This window comes from Misgurnus anguillicaudatus, chromosome 21 (assembly GCF_027580225.2).
Source record: "Misgurnus anguillicaudatus chromosome 21, ASM2758022v2, whole genome shotgun sequence".
NCBI classification, from domain to species: domain Eukaryota; kingdom Metazoa; phylum Chordata; class Actinopteri; order Cypriniformes; family Cobitidae; genus Misgurnus; species Misgurnus anguillicaudatus.
This window is the reverse complement of record NC_073357.2, coordinates 51,807,091-51,832,017: the sequence shown is the minus strand read 5'-3', so window position 1 is coordinate 51,832,017 and position 24,927 is coordinate 51,807,091. Positions and strand designations below refer to the sequence as shown.

General features: G+C 39.0%; 1 protein-coding gene across 1 annotated transcript in view; it reads right to left on the bottom strand.

Annotated features, from left to right (window-relative positions):
- Positions 1-890: 890 nt before the first annotated feature.
- The window catches only part of adgra3 (adhesion G protein-coupled receptor A3), a 52,669-nt gene continuing 28,632 nt past the window's right edge, over positions 891-24,927 (bottom strand). Inside the window, exons 7-19 of the mRNA XM_073859355.1 lie at positions 22,961-23,174; positions 22,374-22,538; positions 20,105-20,306; positions 19,719-19,868; positions 15,792-15,953; positions 14,121-14,314; positions 13,678-13,892; positions 13,034-13,242; positions 10,790-10,914; positions 10,468-10,591; positions 10,146-10,291; positions 6,811-6,906; positions 891-2,718 (exon numbers count right to left, since the gene is read on the bottom strand). Of these exons, the coding sequence (XP_073715456.1) occupies positions 1,251-2,718; positions 6,811-6,906; positions 10,146-10,291; positions 10,468-10,591; positions 10,790-10,914; positions 13,034-13,242; positions 13,678-13,892; positions 14,121-14,314; positions 15,792-15,953; positions 19,719-19,868; positions 20,105-20,306; positions 22,374-22,538; positions 22,961-23,174 (3,470 nt within the window). The 3' untranslated portion in view covers positions 891-1,250. The remainder of the gene's footprint in view (positions 2,719-6,810; positions 6,907-10,145; positions 10,292-10,467; positions 10,592-10,789; positions 10,915-13,033; positions 13,243-13,677; positions 13,893-14,120; positions 14,315-15,791; positions 15,954-19,718; positions 19,869-20,104; positions 20,307-22,373; positions 22,539-22,960; positions 23,175-24,927) is intronic.

Here is a 24,927-nt window from a genome sequence, read left to right as displayed (position 1 = left end):
AGCACCAGAGCAATATTTTTGGTAACCGTGGTTCAAGCGGAATAATTGACTCCGGTCCTTTGAAATATTCGAAAATAATGCACACCCGCGGTGTAACGGCACGACGCGAATAACCACCTTGGGTGTGCATTATTTTCTTATAATTCAACGGCCCACCATCAATTATTCCTTACTTGTAAAATGACGTAAAACTGGGGGCCTCCTGGCACAGTCTCGCAGGCACCCCAATTTGAGAAACTCTGCTATACAGGCCCTCGTACCATAGCAAGAAAATTACTTCTATAACTCGTGCAAAATCGCAAACTCGTTATTAAAGCGAAATTTTCTTCATTGCGTTGAAAACTATTGTGGCCAAATTTAACAGAGAGAAGCCCCGATGGACTTCATTAGCATCAACAAAATTTCGTTTTTTAAAGGACACAGACAGACTGAAAGTTGCATGTTGATCGACTATTCTTAGCTATGCGTGTTTGTGAATAAAGCATTATTTTATTTTTCCCCTCACACAAACGCCATCCTGTGCTGCCCGGTTTAAAACAGCTCGACAGACTCGTGGCAAGTTAGACAAGAAGAGGGGAGGAAAGGTGAGCCAGAACTGCGGCAATTATATTCCCGTCATTGCTAATGATGACAGGCGGCCCGACCTGAAAGTCAGCCATCAATCACAGCGTGGGTGAGCGCTCTGGAGACGGTGGCCCTGAATTTTTTGACACTGTCCATCGAACCAGTTCCACCAGAATGGGAAAAACACCGATAGATACCTCGACCTGCACCTCAATTAGAGTCTGAAGTCTCGATGTGCTCCCAATTATTTGAAACCGCAAAGCCTAGAGGAAGATCACGGATGAAGAGGGTTTGAACTCGCCTTTAAACTCAGATATGAGATGAAGTGGGCTGTAAAGGTTTTTTTTTTATTAGTTGACATCTGCAACTGAACACAATCTTTCTTTATATGTGAAAACACATCAGAAGACTAACTCAGTATATCTTTAAAGGGTGGCAGCACATCACACCTCTTCACAAAGTGTAAGAATGAAATACAAAATGGGCTTAAATGATACAAAAATAGATCATTTGTAGGTCAATCTACTACCGTGATTCACAGCCATGTGGAAAACAAGTATTTTTTCCAATTACGAGTATAAACAATTAAAAAGGCATAAAAACTATTTTTACAAACTGTACCGTTAGGATTAAAATAATAAAATTCACAGTTACATGGATAAAAGTCTGAAGTAGAGGAAATCTTGCTACACAGTAGTTTCATGTTTCCACAAGCCGGTTTTAATATTCGCAGAACTCTCCACGTTCAGAGGTGACAAATTCTGCACCCTCTCCGAGTCTTTGGCAGGTCCGCTTTGGCACGCCAAATTCAACCCATACGACTTTGGCTGGACCTCGAGTTCAACCGGGATGGGCTGTTTTGGACAGTCAACAGTTTGGCTGGTGACATCAGTCCCTGATCCCACCCCCGATCCCATTGCACCTCCATTACCTACGTGCCCAAAACCGTTACTCAGGCCGTTGCCCAAACTGTTTGTTAGGCCATTGCTCAAACAGATGCCTGCACCTTTTCTGGCCCCCTTATCGAGGTGCCGTGAACGACGGGGTAAACTGGTGCTGGCATCACTGCTGTCCTGTTGTAACTGGCTTTGCTGGCGCTCACGGTAAGCCAGGTACGCTGCACGTCGACTGTTGCGCGCATGTATGCTGTCGTGATGGTGCTGGCGCTTGTGTGGGACGCTCTGCACGCTACCCTCGACGCTGGTGGGGACGTCGTAAGAGTACTCGCGCAAAACGGTTAACCTGCTTGCGCGATGCGCCCTCGACCTGTTTTTGTGATGTCGCCCAGTGTGTCCATTAAGGCTGCCTCCTGTTGATGGGAGGTGGTTGTTGTTGTTGACTGAACTGGGCCGATATTGGACTTCAACAGGTGCGACGTGCATCTTTATCTCATTGTCCACTGAATGTTCAGTCAAGCTGTTGTCCAACAAGGCGGCCCCATTGGTAACCACAGGGGCCGCTCTGCACTGGGCGGCTTCTACTTGCAGATTGGTCAGTTTACAGCCCTGGGCGGAGTTGTGCAAACTTGGCGCGCTCTTATTGGTGCAGGAAGATTCCGCACTGCTGGCCGGACATTTGGCTCCCTCTACGTTTTCTCGGGGTGGCAATGTGGATCCGCTGGCATCCGGGAGAGGCATAAGTAAAGAGTCAACTTGTACAGCATAGTTACGTTGGCCCAAGCAACAAGCCCGTGACCAATGATGCCGCATGTCTTGTCGATTCACGCAGTGGTGAGCCACAAGAAATGCCCCAAGGGCCAGAGCTGCAGCTCCAAACAAGCAGGTAAATACCAGATCAGCTGGATGCTCCTGGGACACGGCAAAGGCTCCAAACACCCACAGCGACGCATAAAGCGCCAGTGATCCCGCGACGCCGAGGAGCTGGGCCGCAAACGTATGTTCGTTCTCCAGCGCCGACATCGGTACCTGCTGCGTGGCACCCAGAGATGAGGACTCCAGGTGGCTGGGGGTAACTTCAGTCACTTCGGCGACAGAAAGACGCTGCTGTTCTTCAGACAGCTCCTTGAGTTCGAAGCGCCGCTCGGGGTGTCGACGGAGCTGAATGAGGATGCTGAGGAAGTACATGCAGTCCACAAAAACGATAAAAGCTGCCGTTCCGTAAAAAGCAAGACTGGGCTCCCATGCCATCCAACAGCTGTGAACAAAAACAACAAAACATTATTCCTAAATACCAAAATACCTCAATTGTTTCAAGTTCACATTACACAACTGAAATTGAGATCCGCAATAATTCAATAAAGCAAGGGTTTGCAAAAACATTTCTAGGACTCAAGGGGTTTCATTCAGGGTTCCCACTCAAAGTCAAATGTTACATTTCTTTCAAATGATTTTCACTAACAAGTTAAATTTCCATGACCTATGTCTGGGATGCCGTAAGCCTGGATAATGTAGTGTACACCGTGAGTTTATAAAAATGTAGCTTAAAGGCGTTTAATGAATAAACAATGCCGATAAACAATGGTTTAAATTGTAGTGAGAGGAGGCTTGGACCAGGAAATGGTATTCCTTACATCCCAAGTTAACCAGAGGATTACATTTTGATAAATGGAATAACTGTATGTATTAAAGCAACAAACAAAAATCTTTGATATTCCATGATTTGGACAAAAAAATATAAAATCCCTGACTTTCAACCTTTTAAAATTCCATGATATTCAGAAATTCCATGACCCGTGGGAATTTGAATTTTTTGGATGGTACTGTTGATCTTTACCATTGATTTCAATCTTTGACATGACCTTACTTAGTCAATATTAAATAAATCAAGGTTATTTTTCACAGATTGTTCTTTACATAATGTAGGATACGGTGGCGGCCGGTGACTTATTTTTTCGAGGGGGCTTGATGCAAAGTTCGTCACAACTTGTATGTAGGCCGTCATGTGTGTGGTTCGTAATTTCAAAATATGTCTTCTGCGCGTAAAGTGATCCTATGTGCATTACGTGTCTTGTCAAAATAAGTGCCTGGTGCAAACGTGTCTAAAGGGTTTATTGTAAAAGAGATGCTCGCGTTTGCCAGATACTCCCATAATCTCGTGTGTAATCAGAGTTTACTCTTAAGAGAGTGTCTTGCGTTTATTTTGTGAATGTGTGCGTCTCTTTTATCATAAACGGTTTTGACACGTGTGCAGCAAGAACTTATTTTGACAAAACACGTGATGCACACAGAATCTCTCAAAGCGCAGAACACATATTCTAAAAAAAAGGAACCACACATGACTTTGAAAGCTGCAGGTGTTTTGACATTTTCTGCCATTTGGCTGAATGGCCGTATATGGCAGACAACTGGGCAGTGACAACTACAGCAGCGGCAGAGGAGGTCGTTTGACGCACACAGAGGTATTTTATGGGTTTTTAAAATATCGATAGTAGAGATCGAAATATCGATACACTATCAATATTTTTGCACAGCCCTAATGACACTCCAAACACTTATTTTGAATTAGCGCCCCTCGGATGAGCAGTCACGAGCTGCCACTGGTAGGATATCTTTATGTAGAAAACAGTACAAAAATCACAAATTTACCTGGATTTTTACAGACTTCACAATGTTAAACACAGTGGCGGCTTGTGACTGCTCTTCCAAGGGGCGCAGATTCAAAATAAGTGTTCGGAGTGTCGTGTGTGTTGCTTGCGTTTTCAAAATATGTGTTTGTTGCGTCATGTGAACCATGTGCATTACGTGTTTTGTTAAAAAAAGTGCCTGCTGCACACTCGTCAAAACCATTTATGATAAAGCGACGCTCAATTCACAAAATACACGCAAGACACTCCCTTAACAGTCAGGCGCGGATTAAGAGGACTTTGGGCCCTGGGGCTATAGCAACATCAAGGGCCCCCTTTCATCCGATTGTCAGCAATACATATTTGTTCATATTAATCAGTGTATTTAATTAATGTTTTTCTTTATCATGATTTATTATTATTATTATTTTTGCACAATAAAAAGTTCAGGCTATTTAACACAGTAACCCTCTACTGCACAGATTTTGGGAACATTTTATTGATAAAACATTTGTACCCCATGTAGTGCCTACCCAGTCTCACAAGGTTTCATGATATAGTCATGTAATTTTTTTTATTCTTTTTTGAAATTTGGAAGTACTTTACCATGAATAATTTTAGGGATAGTTCAATAACATCACCCTCATGTTGATAGCATGAGGGTTATTAACAGCCTACATTTACACTGCATTTACAATAACACAAATGCTATGATTGTTATTTTAGAAGAGTTTATTAAAAGCTGATATACGAGGTGATTTTGGCTAGATCAGTGATTTTCAAACTGGGGGCCGCGAGATGGTGCCAGGGGGGCCCCAGCTTTATGACATTTTATGAAATACATTAATTTATCATGAATTCTGTGTAATTAAACCTTAAAAAAAATAACGCTACTAACCAAAAGCAAAATTTTTTGTATAATTTTATGGTTTTTTTATTAAAATTTTGAGTTTTAGAACAGTTTTTTGTCACAAATTTTCTTTGGGGGGCCGCGAAGGAATGCACCGTACACAAGGGGGGCCGCACGCTAAAAAAGTTTGGGATACACTGGGCCAGATTACCTGTGTGCCTCACGCAGTGCAGAGCTTTACTGATGCTCTTCTCTTGTTGTGTTTATGAGCGCTTTTAAATTTAAATGCAAGTGATAGTTTAATTGTAGATTGCGTGTAGCGCAGACAATTCAGCGCAAATTCCAAAATATGAGAGAATACACTGTTACACAGAACGCGCGCATACCGCACCATAGAGGGAGAGAGCTCTCTCACAGCAGAGCGTGCGTGCACGAAAAAGGCGCCACATGAACGCTAGCAACAGTGAATGAAGCCGTTTTAAAAATTTAAATAAAAATGTAAATGGTAATCATGAAAAATCTATTTGTGGCAGCCAGTTTTGATTCTGTGGCGGCGCGCCACAAATAATGTATGGAAAAAACTGCTTTACCATCCACATAGTGCTTAACTCATTAACTTCAGCTGCCTGCTTACCTTTTTCGATGTATAACACGAGGGGGCCGATGCATGGGGGGGGGGGGGTTAAGCTTGTTTTTCCTATTTTTGTGAACCATTATCACTTTTTTCATCATTTTTGAACTCCAGCGAGCGATTCATAGGCCTACCAATGTTTTACATGAAAGCATAACGAAAAGAGGCGTTTCCCAACGTCATGGCGCAAATTGTAGAGTTAATTTGATTGAGCGGTAAATTATATCAGTCAGGCACATTCTCCAATAACTTCTTGTTATTTTATTATACACAAATCAACCAACTATGACTTGCCAATCTCATGTCCTCCAGCCAATCACAGCAAACGCGAGCGTCTCTGTTATCATAAACCTCTTAGACGCATCTGCAGCAGGCACTTATTTTGACAAAACACGTGACGCACACACGTCCACTCGACGCGCAGAACACATATTTCGAAATGACGAATGCAAAGTTATTGTGACGAACTTTGCAAAGAAGTCACCGGCCGCCACTGATTAAACACATTCAAATGGTTTACATTGTAAATAGTTAACATTATAAATAAATAAATCCAACTCAATTATCAAATACCAATCTTTATTGATCTAGAAAGTAAGAAGTACGTATCGATTATAATGTATCAAGGGCTTTATGTCACTTTGGACCGTCTTCTATTTTGAGATTAATTAAGCTCTGATGATCTCAAATGATTTGGATTTTTAAATTAAACCGTGTCGTTTCACAATCCAAACAGCTGCCACAAGCGAGAGAGAAAAATGGGAAGCTAACAGGCACAAGGTGGAGAGACTTCTACCCAAAATAGCACACCATAATTAGGTTAGCGCACAACTTCAGAGCACCTAAACTATTCTCCTCCATAAAGTATTATTCTGCACTTTGCAAAGCGTGGGCATTAGGCTCCATCGATAGCAACAGCAATTTCTCACGGCACAGAGACTATGAAATGACAGAAGTGTTCACTGGGGGATTCAGAAAGTGGCCTGAGGCAGATACAGGCTGTACGTTTCATGAGCCTCTTGACATGTGCAGTTTATAGAAATGCAGTTATGGGATCCTCAATATCAATACATTTCAGCTAATGTTACATAAATGTATTAAAAAGCCAAGGTATGATCAATCATACAAAATGTGTTATATTCATTTTAGAAAATAAAATACTATCAGCGCATCTTCAAAAAAAAAAAAAAAGACTTGGATATAATAGTTTGAGTTAATAATTTCTTAACTCTTAATACTTACTAAGGTGCACTGGGTTGGTTGCCATAGTTTTTAATGTTAGCAGCAGCTGTTATTCCACAGACAATAATTGGTATCCCACCACCGATTAAGTAAAATCTGTAAAAAAAAAAATCTGATTAGAGAAAACTTTACATTTAGATGACAAAAATATTTTCTTTTAAAGGAAAACTTTTATTATTAATAATCCATGATTAATAAACCGAGAAAAGTTGTTTTCTCTTTACTGACATCTAGTGAACAGAAGGTAAACCGAATTCAAAAGCATATGGTCTTGTCTTTAAAGCAAAGCAAGGATGAATCTCCCATCTGTCCAAAATAAATGTCTATTCATGTGTCCGTCACCACAAAATACTTTCTTGGAAATCTTAAAACCAGGACAAAGTAAAGCCAGCACAACTAGTGCAACCATATTGTATTACATTTGGTTTATAACCACTAATCCACAGCCCTGACACATTTGTGACCCTGGACCGCAAAAGGGGACATTTTTGGAAATTGATGATTAATATATCACCTGAAGAGGTGAATAAATAAGCTTTCAATATATGGTTTGTTAGTATAGGACAGATTTTTCCAAGATACAACTATATGAAAATCTGGAATCCAAGGCTACAAAAAAGTTTAAAGTTGTCTAAATGAAGTCCTTAGCAACACATATTACCGATAATAAATATTTTGTCATATATTTACAACAACAAGATGTTTACTTAATATCCTGATGATTTTTGCCATAAAAAGTCGATAATTTATTTTAGACCCATATAATGTATTGTTGGCTATCGCTACTTTATACCCGTGTGACTTATGATTGGTTCTGTGATCCAGGGTCCTTATTCTAGAGCTGACAAAATTAAGGTGTTAATAATGCATCAATGTAAATTCATTTTAACGACACTAATTCAGCGAGCAATTTCAGTTTGACCCTTGGCCTAGCCCGTTGTTGGATAAATTGAGACGCAGCCTTAGACAGTAAATGTGTACCGTCCTAAATGCTTAACTAATATAATGTGCGTCTGAGATTTTGGTTTTGGTTTTAAAACATGCAGTTCTTCAGCTTGCAGCTTGCTTGATGTTAAAATAGTCACTAAGAAAGATAAAGTTCGGAACCTGATTGATGTTTAAAGAGTTATTAAGAGCAATAAGACTCGAAAACGACCTAGTGCTGACTGACACAGCTGAAGCATGCACACAGTGTCTCAATGTCAAAAAAATAAAAAAAAATTTGTTTACATATTAAATGTGTGTGTAAAGTGTATAATAATTATGTATATAGCACAGGTGAATATATATATATATATATATATATATATATATATATATATATATATATATATATATATATATATATATATATATATATATATATATATATATATATAAATATATTCACAATTTATATTTATTTATTCAGACTTATAACTATATATTCAGATTTACATTTATATATTCGGACTTAGATTTATATATTCAGATTTACATTTATATATATTCAGACTTATATTTATATATTCAGATTTATATTTATGTATTCAAACTTATAACTATATATTCACAATTTGCATTTAAATATTCAGACTTATATTTATATATTCATGATTTACATTTATATATTCAAAGTTATAAGAAAAATTAAAATATGCACTTTTAAACCACAACTTCTTGTCTTCCTCCGGTCCTGAGACGCGACCTCACGTAATTGCATAATGACGTCAAAAGGTCACGTGTTACATATATGAAACGCACATTTGCGGACCATTTTAAACAATAAACTGACACAAACACATTAATTAGTATCATTCCACATACAACAACATTGGAACGATCCTCTTTCTCCACACTTGTAAACACTGGGGCGGAGTTTCGATACGTCATCCGTGACCTCTTGACGTGATGACGTATTACGTGAGGTCGCGCTGGCGCGTCACAGGACCAGAGGAAGACGAGAAGTTGTGGTTTAAAAATGAATTTTTTTTTCAAAAATAACAATTGTTTCGCTAGATAAGACCCTCATGGTGTTTGCTCCCTCGTCACTTCTTAAAAAAGTTGATGACTTCACACTGGATGTGGATGGCTGCTCAATCTCAGCATCTTCGCAAGTACGCAACCTGGGCGTCATTATGGACTCTACTCTCTCTTTTCAGCAACACATCAAAAACACTACCAAAATTGCCTTTTACCATCTAAGGAACATCTCAAGACTCCGACAGTATCTCTCCAACTCTGTCGCTGAGACCCTCATTCATTCTTTCATCACCTCACGACTTGATTATTGTAATGGCATCCTTTTAGGTCTACCTAGTGAGGCTACTGACAGACTCCAGTATGTACAGAACTCTGCAGCTAGGATGCTTACACACACAAAACTTGAACTTCATATTACTCCAATGCTGAAGAAGCTTCACTGGTTGCCAGTTAAGTCCCGGATCACGTATAAAATCCTTCTTCTGACGTACAAATCTCTTCATGGACTTGCACCTCAGTACCTCAGTGATCTACTACAACCATACAATCAAGCACGATCCCTGCGGTCCTCTGACAAGGACCTGCTCGCTGTCCCTAAGTCCAGGCTAAGGACGTTTGGAGATAGAGCTTTCTGTGTGGGTGCTCCATCACTCTGGAACAAGCTTCCTTATGCCATTCGCTCTGCCTCCTCTTTAACAACCTTCAAAAAGCAGCTAAAAACTCATCTCTTCACTGAGGCCTATGGCCTGTAGCCCCCCCCCCTTCTCCCCTCCCCATGTTTTTGTTAAGCGTCCTTGGGTTTTTGAAAGGCGCTATATAAATTAAAGTTATTATTATTATTATTATTATTATGCCTCGTCCTTTGAAACTGCAATTTTAAACTGCATTAAAACTGTTAAGTGTTGGGGTCCATTAAAATGAGAAAAATCCTGGAATGTTTTCCTCAAAAAACAATTTCTTTTCGACTAAACAAAGAAAGACATCAACATTTTGGATAACATAGTGGTGAGTAAATTATCTAGATTTTTTTTTAAGAAAATGGACCTTTAAGGTATGGATGCTGTGTGTTTGTTTTTGAACCTAAAAAAAAATATTTTTTTACTGGATTTTTCTCAAAAATAACTTTGCTGACTCTTTCACTAATAATATATATACATTTGCATAAAGCATCCATGTGTGTCCATTCCTGTGTTGATTAAAGTATAAAAAACTTAAAAAGTGTTAAATTACGGTTAATGCAGAACAGATAAAAATTTGCGATTAATCATGAATTAACTCATGACAACCATGCGATTAAACTAGAAAAAAATTAATAGATTGACACCCCTTATTCATATAATTCATAAACTTTGTCTTGAAAATATAATCGATACCTCAGCATCGGCCTTGGTGGAGGTGGGGGTTCGTCCAGCTCTTCGTAGTCTTTGGCTTTCCGGGTCACCTGCTTATAGATGTTGCGTGCGGTTACTCCGGACCACAAAGCCGTCGCCAGTGTGGAGTAATGGAGCAGTATCCCCACCTTTACAACATCACATACATCCAAGATTATAAAACATACTTTTTTTTTTTTACAAAAATAAGTAATGTATTTCAACAACCACAACATTCAACATCACCAAACCATAAATGTTTAATGCAAGTATGCCTCCCAAACCATACAAACAGTAAAAGGATGAAAAAGCAAGTGGCTCGTACCGCTTGACAAACACTTGCGTTGTACGTTTGGTTGATGCCGCCCACAAACACAACACATGTGAGGAGAACATGCAAGCAGAGGTTAACCAGCATGTGCCAACACTTCTCACTGATCCGCACCGACCTGCAAAAACATCAAAACACGAGCACCTATTTCATCAATACTGTCATTTCATCTGACATCATGACAAATTAGCTTTAACTAAAGTGTCTTGTAACTCCGACTGGCGTTTGTTGTAACAAATTGGCCTTCTCTTATATTTAATGAGACTCATTTATTATTCCCCTTGCTTGTATAAAGAGGCAACGTTTTAGCGCTTACTTGTGGTGGTAGATGTAACTGACAATGACAGACAACAGACAGACCACCAGTACGACAGCCGCGGCGTAGATAACTGGGTGAAGAGGTTTAAAGCTGTACGCGTCGTACCCGGTCCTGTTAAGATCCTGTAAGACACAAGTACCAGAAGATTACATCTTGAAATGGATTTTTTGCTGTTCTGGAAGCTACACAATGAGTGTTGAATGCAAATATCTAATTACAAACAGGTTTACTGTCAAAGGCTCATGGTTTATGTCAAACACGAAGGAAAATCAGAACAAAATTACACAGGAAATCAATCCACCGCTACAAAAAGCCCTGAAATCCAAAGTAATTACATGACAAGAGGTTGACAGGAACACTAGAATCCTTTAATAATTCTGCACATCCTTATTGTTACTTCTGGCTGTTAGCTTAGTAAAGCGACAGTATTTCTCCTTAGAAATACACATAGATAGCATCCTTACACAACTATTGTCTAACACCATTTGTGATGTGTTGCATCCAAAATCAACATGCTACACTGTACTCACACACACACGTATACATGTAAGTGTACAGATCAAGCCCTCATGTTGCTTTAAATCTCAGTCCCTCCAGAAAAACGAATCATGCGATCGCATAATCGCAATGCATAATCAGCCAAAGTCCGCATATTATGCGGGGGGCAGCATTTTTTCATCATTCTTTCGCCACATAAATTGCAGATTTTTGCGCGCAAAATATGCGAGGCTTGCATGATTTCATACTCCCTGCATTTTCGTAGCAAAAAGTCACATATATCTCAGCAAAAAGTTGAATATTTTTGCATTTCATTCACACAAGCGCAGCCACGTCCACTGTTGCTATGGGACTGTTATGAAGTAACGTAATTACGTGACGTGAACGTCATTGAAAGCTGCAAACCCCAAATGCAGTTTTTGCAAGTTCCCGCAATTTCAGCGCATAAAATTGCATAAATATCCTGCATATTCTATCGCATTTTTTACAAAAACGTGCCGCAAGATTAAGTATTTATGCCCACAACAATCACAAAAAAAAGGATTTTTCTGGAAGGACTGAAATCTGTACAATGCTTCATTTTCCATGCATAATGGTTGTCAATTCATTTAAAATAATTTTTAACTTGGTTAACTTGTTCATTTTGCTACCTTTTAACAAATGATAACCAGTTTTTGCAAAACAGTTTTTCTTTCCTTTTATCTTCTATGGCTATGCTCATAGCAGGACACATGCAACAAATCCCGGACACACTTCTATGTATTTTCCGTAATCTGTGTGTGAAAAGGGCTTATAACGGACTATTTAAAGGACTATAATGCCAAGTCTCCTTTCAATGTAACATACATTGAGGAGATACCTCTACTGCATCAGATACATCCCTGTGGTGAGCTATGGGGTGAGTGATGGGGACAAAACTGACCACGACCAAAATTGTGATGTTTTATTCAATACAACCATTAAAGTAGCTACATACAAATTAGCTCCTAAAACTAGTGAAGTACAGTAGTGAGAAAGTCTTAAAAAGGTACATGGGGCGAAAGCGTTAACGCTTGACGAAAGGCTTGCCTGAAGCATGATCAATGGCCAATGGGCCGCAACACATGCTCCGGTCTTCCATAAAAGTAATTGGCTGGCTCTGCCTAGATTATTTGCATAAGGCGATTTGATGGATGACGCACGCGTTGCCGCTTAAAAAATTAAGAACATAGACTGTAAAAAAAGATGGACGATGCAACGTCGCCTCCCTCCATTGTAATGAATTCAAGCCAAAAATGTCCGACCATGGTTACCGTCATGTTACGTAAAAACGTTAGTTTGGAGCCAAGGCATGCGGAATCATCTGTGGAGCCAGAGGCGGAGCCGCGGTATCAAACTTCTTGTATCACCTTCCACCTCTATAATGGGTTTATAGGTGCACAGGAACAATCCTTCCTAAAATACATTAAACTTTCGTTTACAAAGACGTGAAACTCACCGAGTGGTCAGGGGTGTTCACTGATATGCTCACACAAAAATCGCTGCAAAAGACCCAGCAAGGTCCTGATTGGTCCGCCGAAGTTCAGATTTTTCAACTCACGCGTTTCCCGCTGCAACGCTCAATTTGCGCGGAACGTGCCATTCACTCCGCAGGATGCCTAACTGCATCTTTGCATTGACGTAACATGTAAATCACTCGCGCTTGCCGCGTCTACCGCGTCTGGTGTGAACCCTGCATAATGATCTATGGTAGACTTCTCTCACCATCAGTAAAGCGTAGTTATTAAGTGAATCGCAGGACATTGTGGTGAAGTTGTCATCGTGATGGGTGATCCGACAGCTGTCGCTTTGCCAGCCTCCCTGTCCTCCCAGAAGACTGAAATTCCAGCAGGCGGGAACAGCATCGGATCCCTGCAGGAAGCGTCTCACAGTCACGTTCACTGGACTCTGCAGGTTCCTCAGTGGGATGCCCTCTGAAGAACAGGAAAACGTATGCTTCAATCAGTTCACAAATCACAAAGACAACAAATGTGTAGAGGAATACTTTGAATACCTGAGAGATTTCAAATTCAACTCATTTGAAATGTATAGAGAGTAAAAGAAGCAGGATTTGTTTATCTGTGGAACTTTAAGTTCGCACAAAAGGTTTTGGCTTTTTGCATTGTATAAGGAAGGAATAGTTCACCCGAATATAATAATTCTTGTGTCTAGTTGTAATATACTTGTTTTGTTTTGAACAAATGAGATCTCAAGTTACTGACTTACTGTGTGTTTCCATAAATATGTGATGTATCATTTGCTAAAAAAGCTAAACATTTCGAAGACATAAACCTGAGATTGGATTATAAAGTAAATTATGAGTAAATGAGTAAAATTATAATTTGTTTAATTTTAATCAGTGTTGTTACCAATCTTCGTGAGGATGACAGGGGTGACGACACTTCTCCTCTTGCTGCTGTCGCTCAGGAGGGTGGAGTTACCAGTGGGCGGGAACAGTTTGCCGTTGCGAAAAGCCAGTAGGTGGAGCTTATAAACGATCTCTTCAGCCTGACCCAAGTTTCCGAGCGATGAGAAGAGAGACGGAGGAAGCTGGAGTGACGCCTCCACTATGGTGTTTTTGAGATATGGAGATGCAATAACGTTACTGTCAAAACATGATGGATATATTCTCTCCTTCACAAGATTATGGCGTTATTGGAGTTCACCATTTGAGGAATTGCTCATCTCACGCTCTCTGACAAACCAACTACAAAACCATACGATGCTGCACGACTTGGAAATCACGGCACACGTTGACGCACAACAGGCAGCCCCTGAGGGGAACGGCTGATGTTCTTGACTTACTTTGAGAGCGAGAGCTGATAGGTTGCTGGTGACGTTGCATTTGAAGCTAAGTTGACGCTCTGGGTTAACGTCAGGGTCTCTTGGGTTAAAGTGGGCCATGACCGCACGGTCTGGCGAAAATTTCTGGAACAGCGTGCAGGTCATTCCATTAAAACTGCTGGCTTTAATGGCATGAGACTCCAAAGCAATGTTATGAGAGTTCTGTTGAAGCACAGAAGAAAAATTATGAATGGCTTTCATACGGATAAATAGATGGGCCTCCAAAAAAAAAATCTTATTTAAAGTGCTACAAAAGATTAAGTGTAAAAAATAACACATGTACACATATAATTATGCCCATTTTTACAAGATGTAATATAAGTCTCAGGTGTGCCTAGAAAGTGTCTGTCAGGGTTCTGCTCAAAATACCTCACATATAATTTGTTATATGTCCAAAATGGGAGCAATAAAGCACTGTTTTCATGTGTGTATCTTTAAATGTAAAGGAGATACAGTTTCTCACTCCCTTACCAAGAAACAGTGAGAACTTTTGGTTAAAAATGTATGTGATTCCTGTGAATACAGTCGGAGATAATAGTAAATTTAGCCGCACTAGCGCCACAACATGCTAAAAAACACAATTTTTGGGTAAAATCATCCAGTCAGTGGGCGGGGCTTTGTTTGTGTGATGTCACATTAACAAGAGAATAAAAACAGCATGTCAATTGAGACTGCTTTGGTATAAGGGGATCAAAAAAGAAATTGAGGGTGGATTTTTTTCATTGTAGGGTTGTTGTGTTCATACACTGCTGACACACATTTATGTCCAAACACCTTGTAAAGGTGCCCTTTAAGCCTCACTTACAAGGTTCATCGCAAGAGGCAAAACTGAAACTAGATAAGCTGTTTAAAGGAAAACACCAATGTTTTTCAACATTTTACCATGTTCTTAGCTCAACCCAGACGAACCAATACATACCCATCCTTATTCAATGCGTGAACTCAATCTCTGTACAGTGCGTTGTGAATGTGTTAGCATTTAGCCTAGCCCCACTCATTCCCCAGGATCCAAACAGGGATGAATTTAGAAGCCACCAAAAACTTCCACGTTTTTCCCATAAGAAAAGAGTAGTAAGTATGGTGGCGCAAAATAAAGAGTGGCGATTTTTTTATCGAATAAAAAAATTTTAACTATATTGAATGGCGTAAAAGCACTTAGTTTGCAGCACTTCGACCTCGGCGCCACGTTTTATTTTGTGCCACCATACCTGTGTAACCACTCATGTAACAGTCTCCAAATAAAGAAAACATGGAATTGTTTGGTGGTTTCTGGATTCATCCCTGTTTGGATCCTGGGGAATGAATGGGGCTGGGCTGAATGCTGGCACATTCACGATGTGCTGTGCAGGGATTAAGTGCATGCATTGAATAAGGATAGGAGTGTATTAATTCGTCTAAGTTGAGATAAGAACACAGCAAAACATTGAAAAACTGTGGTGTTTTCCTTTAAGATTCAGTTTTATCTAAAAATCGTTAGAAAAAATACCAAATGATGCTGGACCCTTACAAAGAACATTTCTAGCCATTTTAAAAACTTTTAAGCGTGGTAAGTGTCTAAATACTTTTTTGGGGTTGTTATATGTCCTCTTCATACAATCTTTACAAATCATTCATAATGTTTGACTTTGGTAATACTCACAGTTGAATAAGCCAGCGCTCCATTGCTAAGCCTGAGAACAGGAATTCTCTGTAGACACTCGACGATACGAGAACAAGCCCTGGCCTCTCTCTGAGCCATCCATAACACTCGCTCATCAGCCAGCATCAAATTACTGGAGATATCCACCATCACATCTCCCAGCTGAGGGAGAAAATGCGGTTAGAGACAATGCATGCACACCCACCCAAAGATCATTGTGAATCCTCGGGGCGTACATTAGATCCACAATCAGGCAATGCACACATGAGCAAACAAGCACAGGTACACAAAGGATATTTTTGTTAGACTCCTACACCAGATGGAAAACCTCATGACTTTATTTCACAACTGCACACATACGTGCATGGTCAAGAATCTAAACAGTCATATGGAATGGAAGAAAAATTTAGACTCGGAGATCATTGAGTTAAATGGGATTCATTGGATTCCCACACTGCAGGAACACAGTGCCTATGTTGTTTATAAAATAAAAGATAAGGATTCAGGATGTTTAAATAGACAGTTTCTTGTTACCGCTATCATATGTTAAACTAGTCTTAAATTCCAATATAACCAATGACTAGGCATGGGCCGGTATGAGATTCTGGAGGTATGATAACCTTAAGCAAAAATAACACAGTTTCACGGTGTTGCAACACTAAAAAAAATTTATTTTCCAATGTCTGCGTATACAAACCAACATTTTTCAACTGGACACAATACATTTTAATTTTAAAGGGGACATTTCACAAGACTTTTAAAAAATATTAAATAAACTTTTGATATCCCCAGAGTATGTATGTGAAGTTTTATCTCAAAATAACATATAGATAATTTATTATAACATGTTAAAATTGCCATTTTTGGGTGTGTCCTTTTAAATGCAAATCATCTGATCTCTGCACTAACTGGCAGTGCCATGGTTGGGTAGTGCAAATTGAGGGGTGGTATTATGCCCTTCTGACATCACAAGGGGTGCCAAATTTCACTGACCAATTTTTTTCACATGCTTGCAGAGAATGGTTCACAAAACTAATTTACTGGGTTGTTCTTTTTCACATTTTCTAAGCACTGGGGACCCAATTATACCACTTAAACATGAAAAAATTCAGATATCAAAATTTCATGATATGTCCCCTTTACACAAAATAATCAAATGTCAGGTAAAAATAAAGTCTTTAAATTATAATATTCTTTCAAAAAATATTTTGTAATATATATTAAATGTAAACATCAAATTAATTACATGACTTGATTTAATTCATTTTGTGTATACCTCATACCTTGGAAACGGTATCACAGAAAAATGTAGTGGTTTTGAAACCTTGACTCTTTAAAACCTCGGTATACAATGAAACCGGTAACCGAAACATGCCTACCAACGACAAGTTTCATTTTATAATTTCTTCTACCGAGGGTTATGAATACCATAACTTTAAATATTACACTTTTTTGTGATAAGTAGCCACCCATAGTAGCCCAGAAACTTTGCTAAAAATCAAACAGATCACCTCAGCAATGTCTTTGTAACCAACCTGACACCATAAAATTGTGATGTCCAGCTAAGCAAGGGTAGCAGCACGCATATTTTTCCAGAAAATGTCAAAAAGGTTTTTTTTGCAGCTTAAAGGTATAGCGGAGGATTTTCTTTATCCGGGTGGATCATCAAGGCTATTGGTCCTCCTAGTTGTCAATCAGGAGTGTTGTGCAATTGCATTTTTTTAAAAAGTGAAAAAGGCGTTTTTTTTCTTCTAAAATTCGATAAAATCCTCCGCTACACCTTTAAGTACAAAAAATTAATGTGTCCTGGTAATATATGAGATGCTGAATGATAACATTTTCCCCTCAACAACAGGAGTAAGGTGAAACCTGACACTGAAAAGTACACTCCACGTTCCCCTACGGACCCACATCCAAAGCCCTCCATTCTGATCCTATCTTCTTCTCTTTCTTTCCTAGTCTCCTTACAGATTAAACTGTAAAAGCCGCTTTGTTCATCATACAGAAAAAGAATCACAAAAAGGGAAAATAGTTTGTTTTGTGACTCGTCTGCTAACTATGACTGCAGCAGTGCTTGCGTAAGAGAAGCGGATCACAGATTTCCGTATGAGAAAGCTTTCATGTAAACCTATTTCTCACAGCCAAGATGAAGACTTTTATATACTGCTTCGACAATGCAAAAGCATTCAGCAACAAATAGTGACAGTTTTTGTGTCATTTTGAGTGATTATTTCTTTTAATGATCAACTGATTTGGTTCTGTAAATGGTTAATGACAATACTATTATCAAGAATGCATGGTGACCGATGGCTGGTATATAGAAAATACAATGTGCAATAAAATGTTGATATTAAATGAATGCATATTTTAACAGAATATTTTCACAAAATTTGCAAAGGCATGAAGTGCCCATTGAGAAGACCGTAAGAAAAAGTTGACACTATCCTGAATGATCACTTCTGTCAGCCGACCAATCCTGCACAGCTATGAAGTCCAGGGGTGTCAAACTCAATTTCATCCCAGGCCACATAAGCATTACGCTTGCTCTCAAAGGGCCGGTTGTATTTGTAAGACTACGAATGTATCAACTCTATTATTACACTGCATAATTACTTCTGCATTTGATTACTATTGGTTTTGTAAATAATTAATACCTAGCATTTAAAGTAGAAGCCCAGGACAAATAATGACAAAGTGTATTTAAGTGTGCAACTATTCTACAGGTTATCATCAAAATAAATGGGGTTATGATTTCTTTGTTATCCTTCATTGAGCAGGTAATAAAATGAGAGGCATTTTAAGATACCAATAAAGACATCCTCCACCACATTATATATTGGCCATGCATTTATCAGACCCAAACACCTGTCACTCTCACTGTCATCATTTCTTTCCCTCTTTGCAAAAAGCTATTTTTTTACCTGGCTTCGAGCGACTGATTGAGAGATGTCACATGAGTTCATTGTTTAACAGATCAGTACTTTCAATCGTTTTGCGAATCAGACATTAGCGCAGAGAGAGAGAGAGAGAGAGAGAGAGAGAGAGAGAGAGAGAGAGAGAGAGAGAGAGAGAGAGAGAGAGAGAGAGTGTGCTTAATTTGGAGAGTGCGAGCGTGTGGGGCTCTGCTCATTCTCTCTCCTGGAACTATCAACTTTATCATTATCAAAAAAGACTTTGGCGGGACAAAACCTCGTCTTGGCGGCCACTTAAAAAAAATCAATGCAGGAAATACCCTGCAAAAATAAAAACTTATAATAACAATAACATACTTTGTAAGCTCTCGCGGGCCACATTATAAACATTTTTTGTTAGCTCTCGCCACATAAAATGAGGGGGTGCGGGCCTTTACTTTGTCACCCCTGGTCTAGTATATATAGACCCTTTTACTGTTTGTACACAATGATGACGTGGCAACGTATGCGCGCGCATATTGGCAATGGAAGTACGGCAATAATCAGCAATGAAGCAACACAGACAGAGAAAGTAATTATAAAAAGTTAACTTTATCAACTTTTTCAACACAGCTACCAGATCCGTGTACTATAGTGGAGTGCGTAGAAGACATTAGCAGATGGCCAAATATAAAGTGGCCAGACACATATATACGTATATTAGTATATTATATTAGTGCAATCAAACGCAACAACCAGACATTTTGATGCTGGCAAACCGTTTTAATAAACTTTCTGAGTTGCTAACATGTTAGAACCGCTGGGGAACAACACCACTTCTGTTGCCAAAATGCGCGCGCAGGCTATTTGATCACGTGGCCTGTAAAAGGGTCTATATCGACTTTATTCTAGTATATGTAAAGGGAAATATATGTTGTAAACACACCTGCTAATACACCAGCACTGTAATGATTAGTTGTTAATACTAATACAGAAAACTTAAACAACATCAGATTTTCTCAGCATGATGACTTACTTCTTTGTATTTCTCAGCAAACTTGCCAATTTTTTCAATCATCTCTGCTACAAAGATCACATCCACCTTGTCTGTGAAGTTGGGCGCCTCTGCCGTGTAAGCCAACAGCTGCTGTGCTGTCTGAACGGCATTGGTGAGATTCAGAGGCATCTGGGCACAAGAAAAATCATGTATGTCACATTATATTTTAAACCGCTACCAACCTGTACCAAGTAACTGTATAATAAAATTAAATATTGAAGTAGTGGAAAAAAAATTATATATATATATATATATATAAATGTATTAATATTATAGTGAAATAAACTGGTTGTAAAATGATAAATGAGTAAGCACCATGTATTACAAAGAGTTTTGGCAGAAAACATCCTAAAGTGACTGTCTACCTGATTGATGATGTAAAGCACACGTGTGACATCTTTGGTATATTCACAGCGCGAGTAGTCCTCCTCTGCCCATTGGCCGCTCCGGTCACAGCGTCTCCAAGCTCGCCGCTCCTCCACCGAGCTGCCAGAATAGATGCCTGCACCAGTCGCTTGACGTTTACAGGGCAGGTACGCCGTGATCCCAGCTAGTGTACGGGGCCATCTACAAAATAACAATAATAAGTGGGTTAATGCAACTAATAATGTTGTTTTCACGACTGGTACGCACGCTACACTCCCACAGTTGCCTGTGAATCCCAGCAGGATGTTGGAGATGGTCAGAGCGCTGAGCCAAGACAAATCCAGTGCACTCAAATCCAATGTTTGTGTTTATTCAATTAGCAAAATTAAACTTTAATCTAAAGTTTTACAAATTACATGAATGCAAACAATAGAAGTACTTGTATGAGGCCATTTCTATTGGAAAATAGGAAACGGCAATAGGCTGTTGTGCAAATCACAGTGCTTTAAGTTTTCAGGTAAAAATCATATATTCATGTATAAATGTAAGTGCACAAGCCGGAATAAACACTGTAAGCCCTATTTCACTTTTTTAATTATAACAAAGCAGATCTATCACCACCAGAGGGCAGCGAAGAACTAAAAAATTTAAAGGAGGACAAAATTTTTTTTGATAATGATAATCTGTGGATTATATACATATATGTACTGTACATACTAGCACAAGTACGTACTATTCAGTCAATTAAATAATCCACAGATCTATGTATTTATACCGAGTTCAATACAACTTACCAACCATAGACACATAAAAACTAAGGAAAATGATACTTGGTGAGTGATCAGACTTTTAACACCTTTACTAGTGCCAGAGGCTTGGGAGTTACTACCTCTCTTAACAATATATCATCATATGTCAAATATAATAACCATTTAATTGCAATATTATATGTCAATATAGTATTAAAGGTAAAAAATAATGTTAGCTTTATTTTTATGACATAAGGGTATGAAGATATGCCCATCACAGGACTTATTTTGAGATTAAAAAAAACGCACTGTATTGAAAAGTCACCTGAAACAAATTAAGCCAACATTTTTGAATGGCCTAAAGCCAGAATAAATCAGATTTGAGCTTAAATATTTGATGAACATACAATACGTGGCAAGAGCATTCGGTCAATATGATAATTACATTTTTGACCGAGGTGGTGATAAGCGCAGGGTTCCTACACTTTAGTTAACTTCAAATTTAAAGACCTTTTAAGGACTTTCCAGGTCCAATACGCTTAAATTCAAAGACTAAATGTGTGACACATTTCAAGTGAGAGCAATGTTACATCGTGTAACCTTTTAAGATACATTGTTACAGTTCCCTTTCGCGGGAACTCACTTTGAGTCACTGTGGTGACACTTTGGGGACACCTCCAGGGGTAGGTGCGTCTGAATGTGTATATCAAATTCAACCAATGGTGAGACTTAACGACAAAGACAGGGTGACGCATGTCGCTATCTGAAATATTGCCAAAGACGGCGTTACAGGGATGCAAGAAGTATGGCAAGGAAGACGCAGCGTCTCGTTCCCTTCTCAGGGAACAACAGTTACATACTGTACGTAACCCAAGACGTTTTCACGTGTCAAACACAACTATGCAAAAAAGCATTTTGGTATGAATCAACATTTGCATAGATATAAGCATTTAAAGCAGACAGTTTAGCACGTTTGCTTAAAAAGTCTAGAATTTTTGTAAGGAATAATTGACGACGGGCCATTGAATAATAAGAAAATAATGCACACCAAGGTGGTAATGCACCGCAGGTGTGCATTATTTTTAAATAATTCAAAGGACCGGAGTCAATTATTCCTCATATACCACGGTTACCACAAACATTGCTCTAGTGCCTATTTTTAAGACATTTGACAAGTTAGGTGTGCGGTTTACAGAAAAATTATCAAAACCCATAGAACATTTCTCAGCCAATCAGAATGCAGCATTTAACAGACCCGTGGTATAAATTATATTACCCTACACTACACAGGGAATAATATGATTTTTTTTCCAGAAAACTTCTTGCATAAAATTTATTCAAGCACGTTCAATGACCTGTATCTATGTATGTATATTTTCAAAAACTTCCCAGGGCCTTGACCCCCCCCCCCCAGATTCACAAACTTTCAAGGATGTCAAGGACCCGTGGGAACCCTGTTAGCAGCTTTTGCATCTAAGCAACACTGAAATCCCTCCGATTATGCATTTATTAGACTCACCTATACTCCCCCTTGTTGTTTGACACCCGGTCCGGCAGGCAGTATTTGGCAGAACTCTCCAAAACCACAATGCGAACCCTCCTAGTGTTGTTTCCACGACTGGTTCGCACGCAACACTCCCAGTTGCCTGTGAATCCCAGCTGGATGTTGGAGATGGTCAGAGCGCTGTGCCAAGACAAAACCAGTGCACTCAAATCCAATGCTTGATTCAATTAGCAAAATTAAACTTTAAAGTTTTACAAATGACATGAATGCAAACAATAGAAGTAGCACTAGCATATCAAACGTATTCAAGCAACGCAGAGCAATATGTAAGTGCATAAAACGCTCAAGGCTTAGGATGTAGTATCTGTTTGATGAACAGATTTTTGCACTGTACATATATTTAAACTGTCACTTGGTCAAATTTCCCTCATTAAATTCTGGGAGTTTCCTGCACAATGTTGGTAGATCATCTGTCATTTCGTATTTCTGGCATATGCAACTCATGCTCCAAGGCAAACACCATTTAAAGTTAGTGATTTATGCATTTCTAGTGTGCAGAAACCGTATTGGATTTAATCCTCATCGCAGCTGGTTTCCATTACCTGGCGATCAGCGAGCAGTTCTGCACCATGCGTTTCTCTATGTAGATGCCCTGAGTGGCATCGGTTTCCACCATCTTCCCATCCTGATACCACAGAACCTGCATGTCTTCGTCCACGTAAGAGGCCATGCATTGAAACGGCAAGCTGTCGCCTTGGAAGACGATCTGGTGTTGGGACGGCGTCATTTGGAAGGAGGGAAGCTCAAGGGGAGCATCTGAACATGAAATGGATAAAACAGAAAGAAAATGTTTCATCAACTTCAGGTTCATGGAAAAAGACTGCGGTGAGCCACAGTCGATTGCTACGTGTTGAATTTTACAATTTACAAGTGATCTGAGAGCGCTTTCGCTGTTCTTGCACAGATTCTGGTTAGAAAGCAAGTCCAAGATCAACATAAATGTGAGGCCTCAACCAAGGCGGAGGAGCTTTTATTGCCTCTGAGTTTTTAGTGAATGCCAGAGCAAATGTATTGGTCTCAAAACAAGAAATCTCTAGGTTTTGGGACACTCGATTGGTGTTACTGTACTACAAAATTGATAAGGCTCTGCACCATGTTGTAAATCACGGATTTTAGACTTAGCTACACTTATCTGACTTCGTATTGCACGAGGTCACCAGAAGATGATGAAATAGACTGCTTATCTCAGTTATTCTAGGCAGTCTGTTGTTGGCATAAAGGAGCTGTAAGGGAGGTAACAGTATGTTGCATATATTTGCTGGCGTATGTAATGTCCTTAAAGTGACCTAAACTTACTGTATTAAGCCTGGAGTATAGCTTGTTTTTACGTGTATGCGAACATACGTGCACGGTTGAACGCACAGTCTGGTAACTCATTCCCCGCCAGCCTTTTTTTTTATAAGTTGCCCGCTAACATTTTTTGTGATTTTCACAAGTTTCACAAAATGCCTTCCAGGAAAATTTTCTTCTAAAAATCTATAAACATACAAATATATCAAATGAAAGAACAGACACTCTGCTTTCAAATAAATTATAAACCATTAAACAAAACCAGAAAAAAAGTTTTTATCCTATCTATATTTTTTTTCTGCTTATAAACTCTTAAATACGGGTATTTTTCTTTAAAAATATAAAAAAAAAAAAAGCTGAAATACTTGCATTTTTGTGAAGAAATTTGTTAAAGATCATATCATAATTAACATGAGATTCTTAAAAAACTGGTTAATAAATGATGATAATTTTGTGCAAGAGACAATCTGCTTTATTAAAAATATATGTAATATACCAATTGGGGAGGAGGTCATGGAGCTTTTGCTATGATTTTGCGGTCCTTACCAATCTGAAGTTTGGGAAGCTCTGATCGCAGTATTACAGATTAACATAAAACCTCATCAGGAACACTTTTTTATGCAAATGTTTTTTCTTAATTGATGAGTCATTTAAAACTGACGAAATAACTTGTCAATGGCGGGGAAAGAGCTAACATACAAGACAACTTTTTGGGGTCCTAAAAACGCAAACGTTTAAAGACATGTGAAGATTTCAACGTGCAAGTTTTTTATTAAAACGTCTATGATGTCTCTATGTAAATTTGTGATTCACTCTATAGGCATGCGTGAGTATAACCAAAGAAAATTTGGGACCTACTGGACAGTGTGTTGTGCTGCTAAAGATACTAGTTTATTAACGCTTCTCTTAACAAATTGTAATAGTCCTCTTAACAAAACCGTTTGATGCTTTCCAGGGCTCCAGACTAACTTTTTTCACTAGGAGCACAGTGGCCCCCAACTGAAAATTTTAGGGGCGCAACCAGAAAATTTAAGGGCACACGCCGTAAATCAACATGCTAACCAAATATTCACATTTCTACTTATTTCCACTGTATTACTAATATTGTATTACTGTTTCAAATTCAGTGTCAATCACAAAAAAGTCAAATTTACTGGTCGCACATGTGCGACTGGATGTAAAATTCAGTGGCACACTCTCAAATTTTGGTGGCAAAATG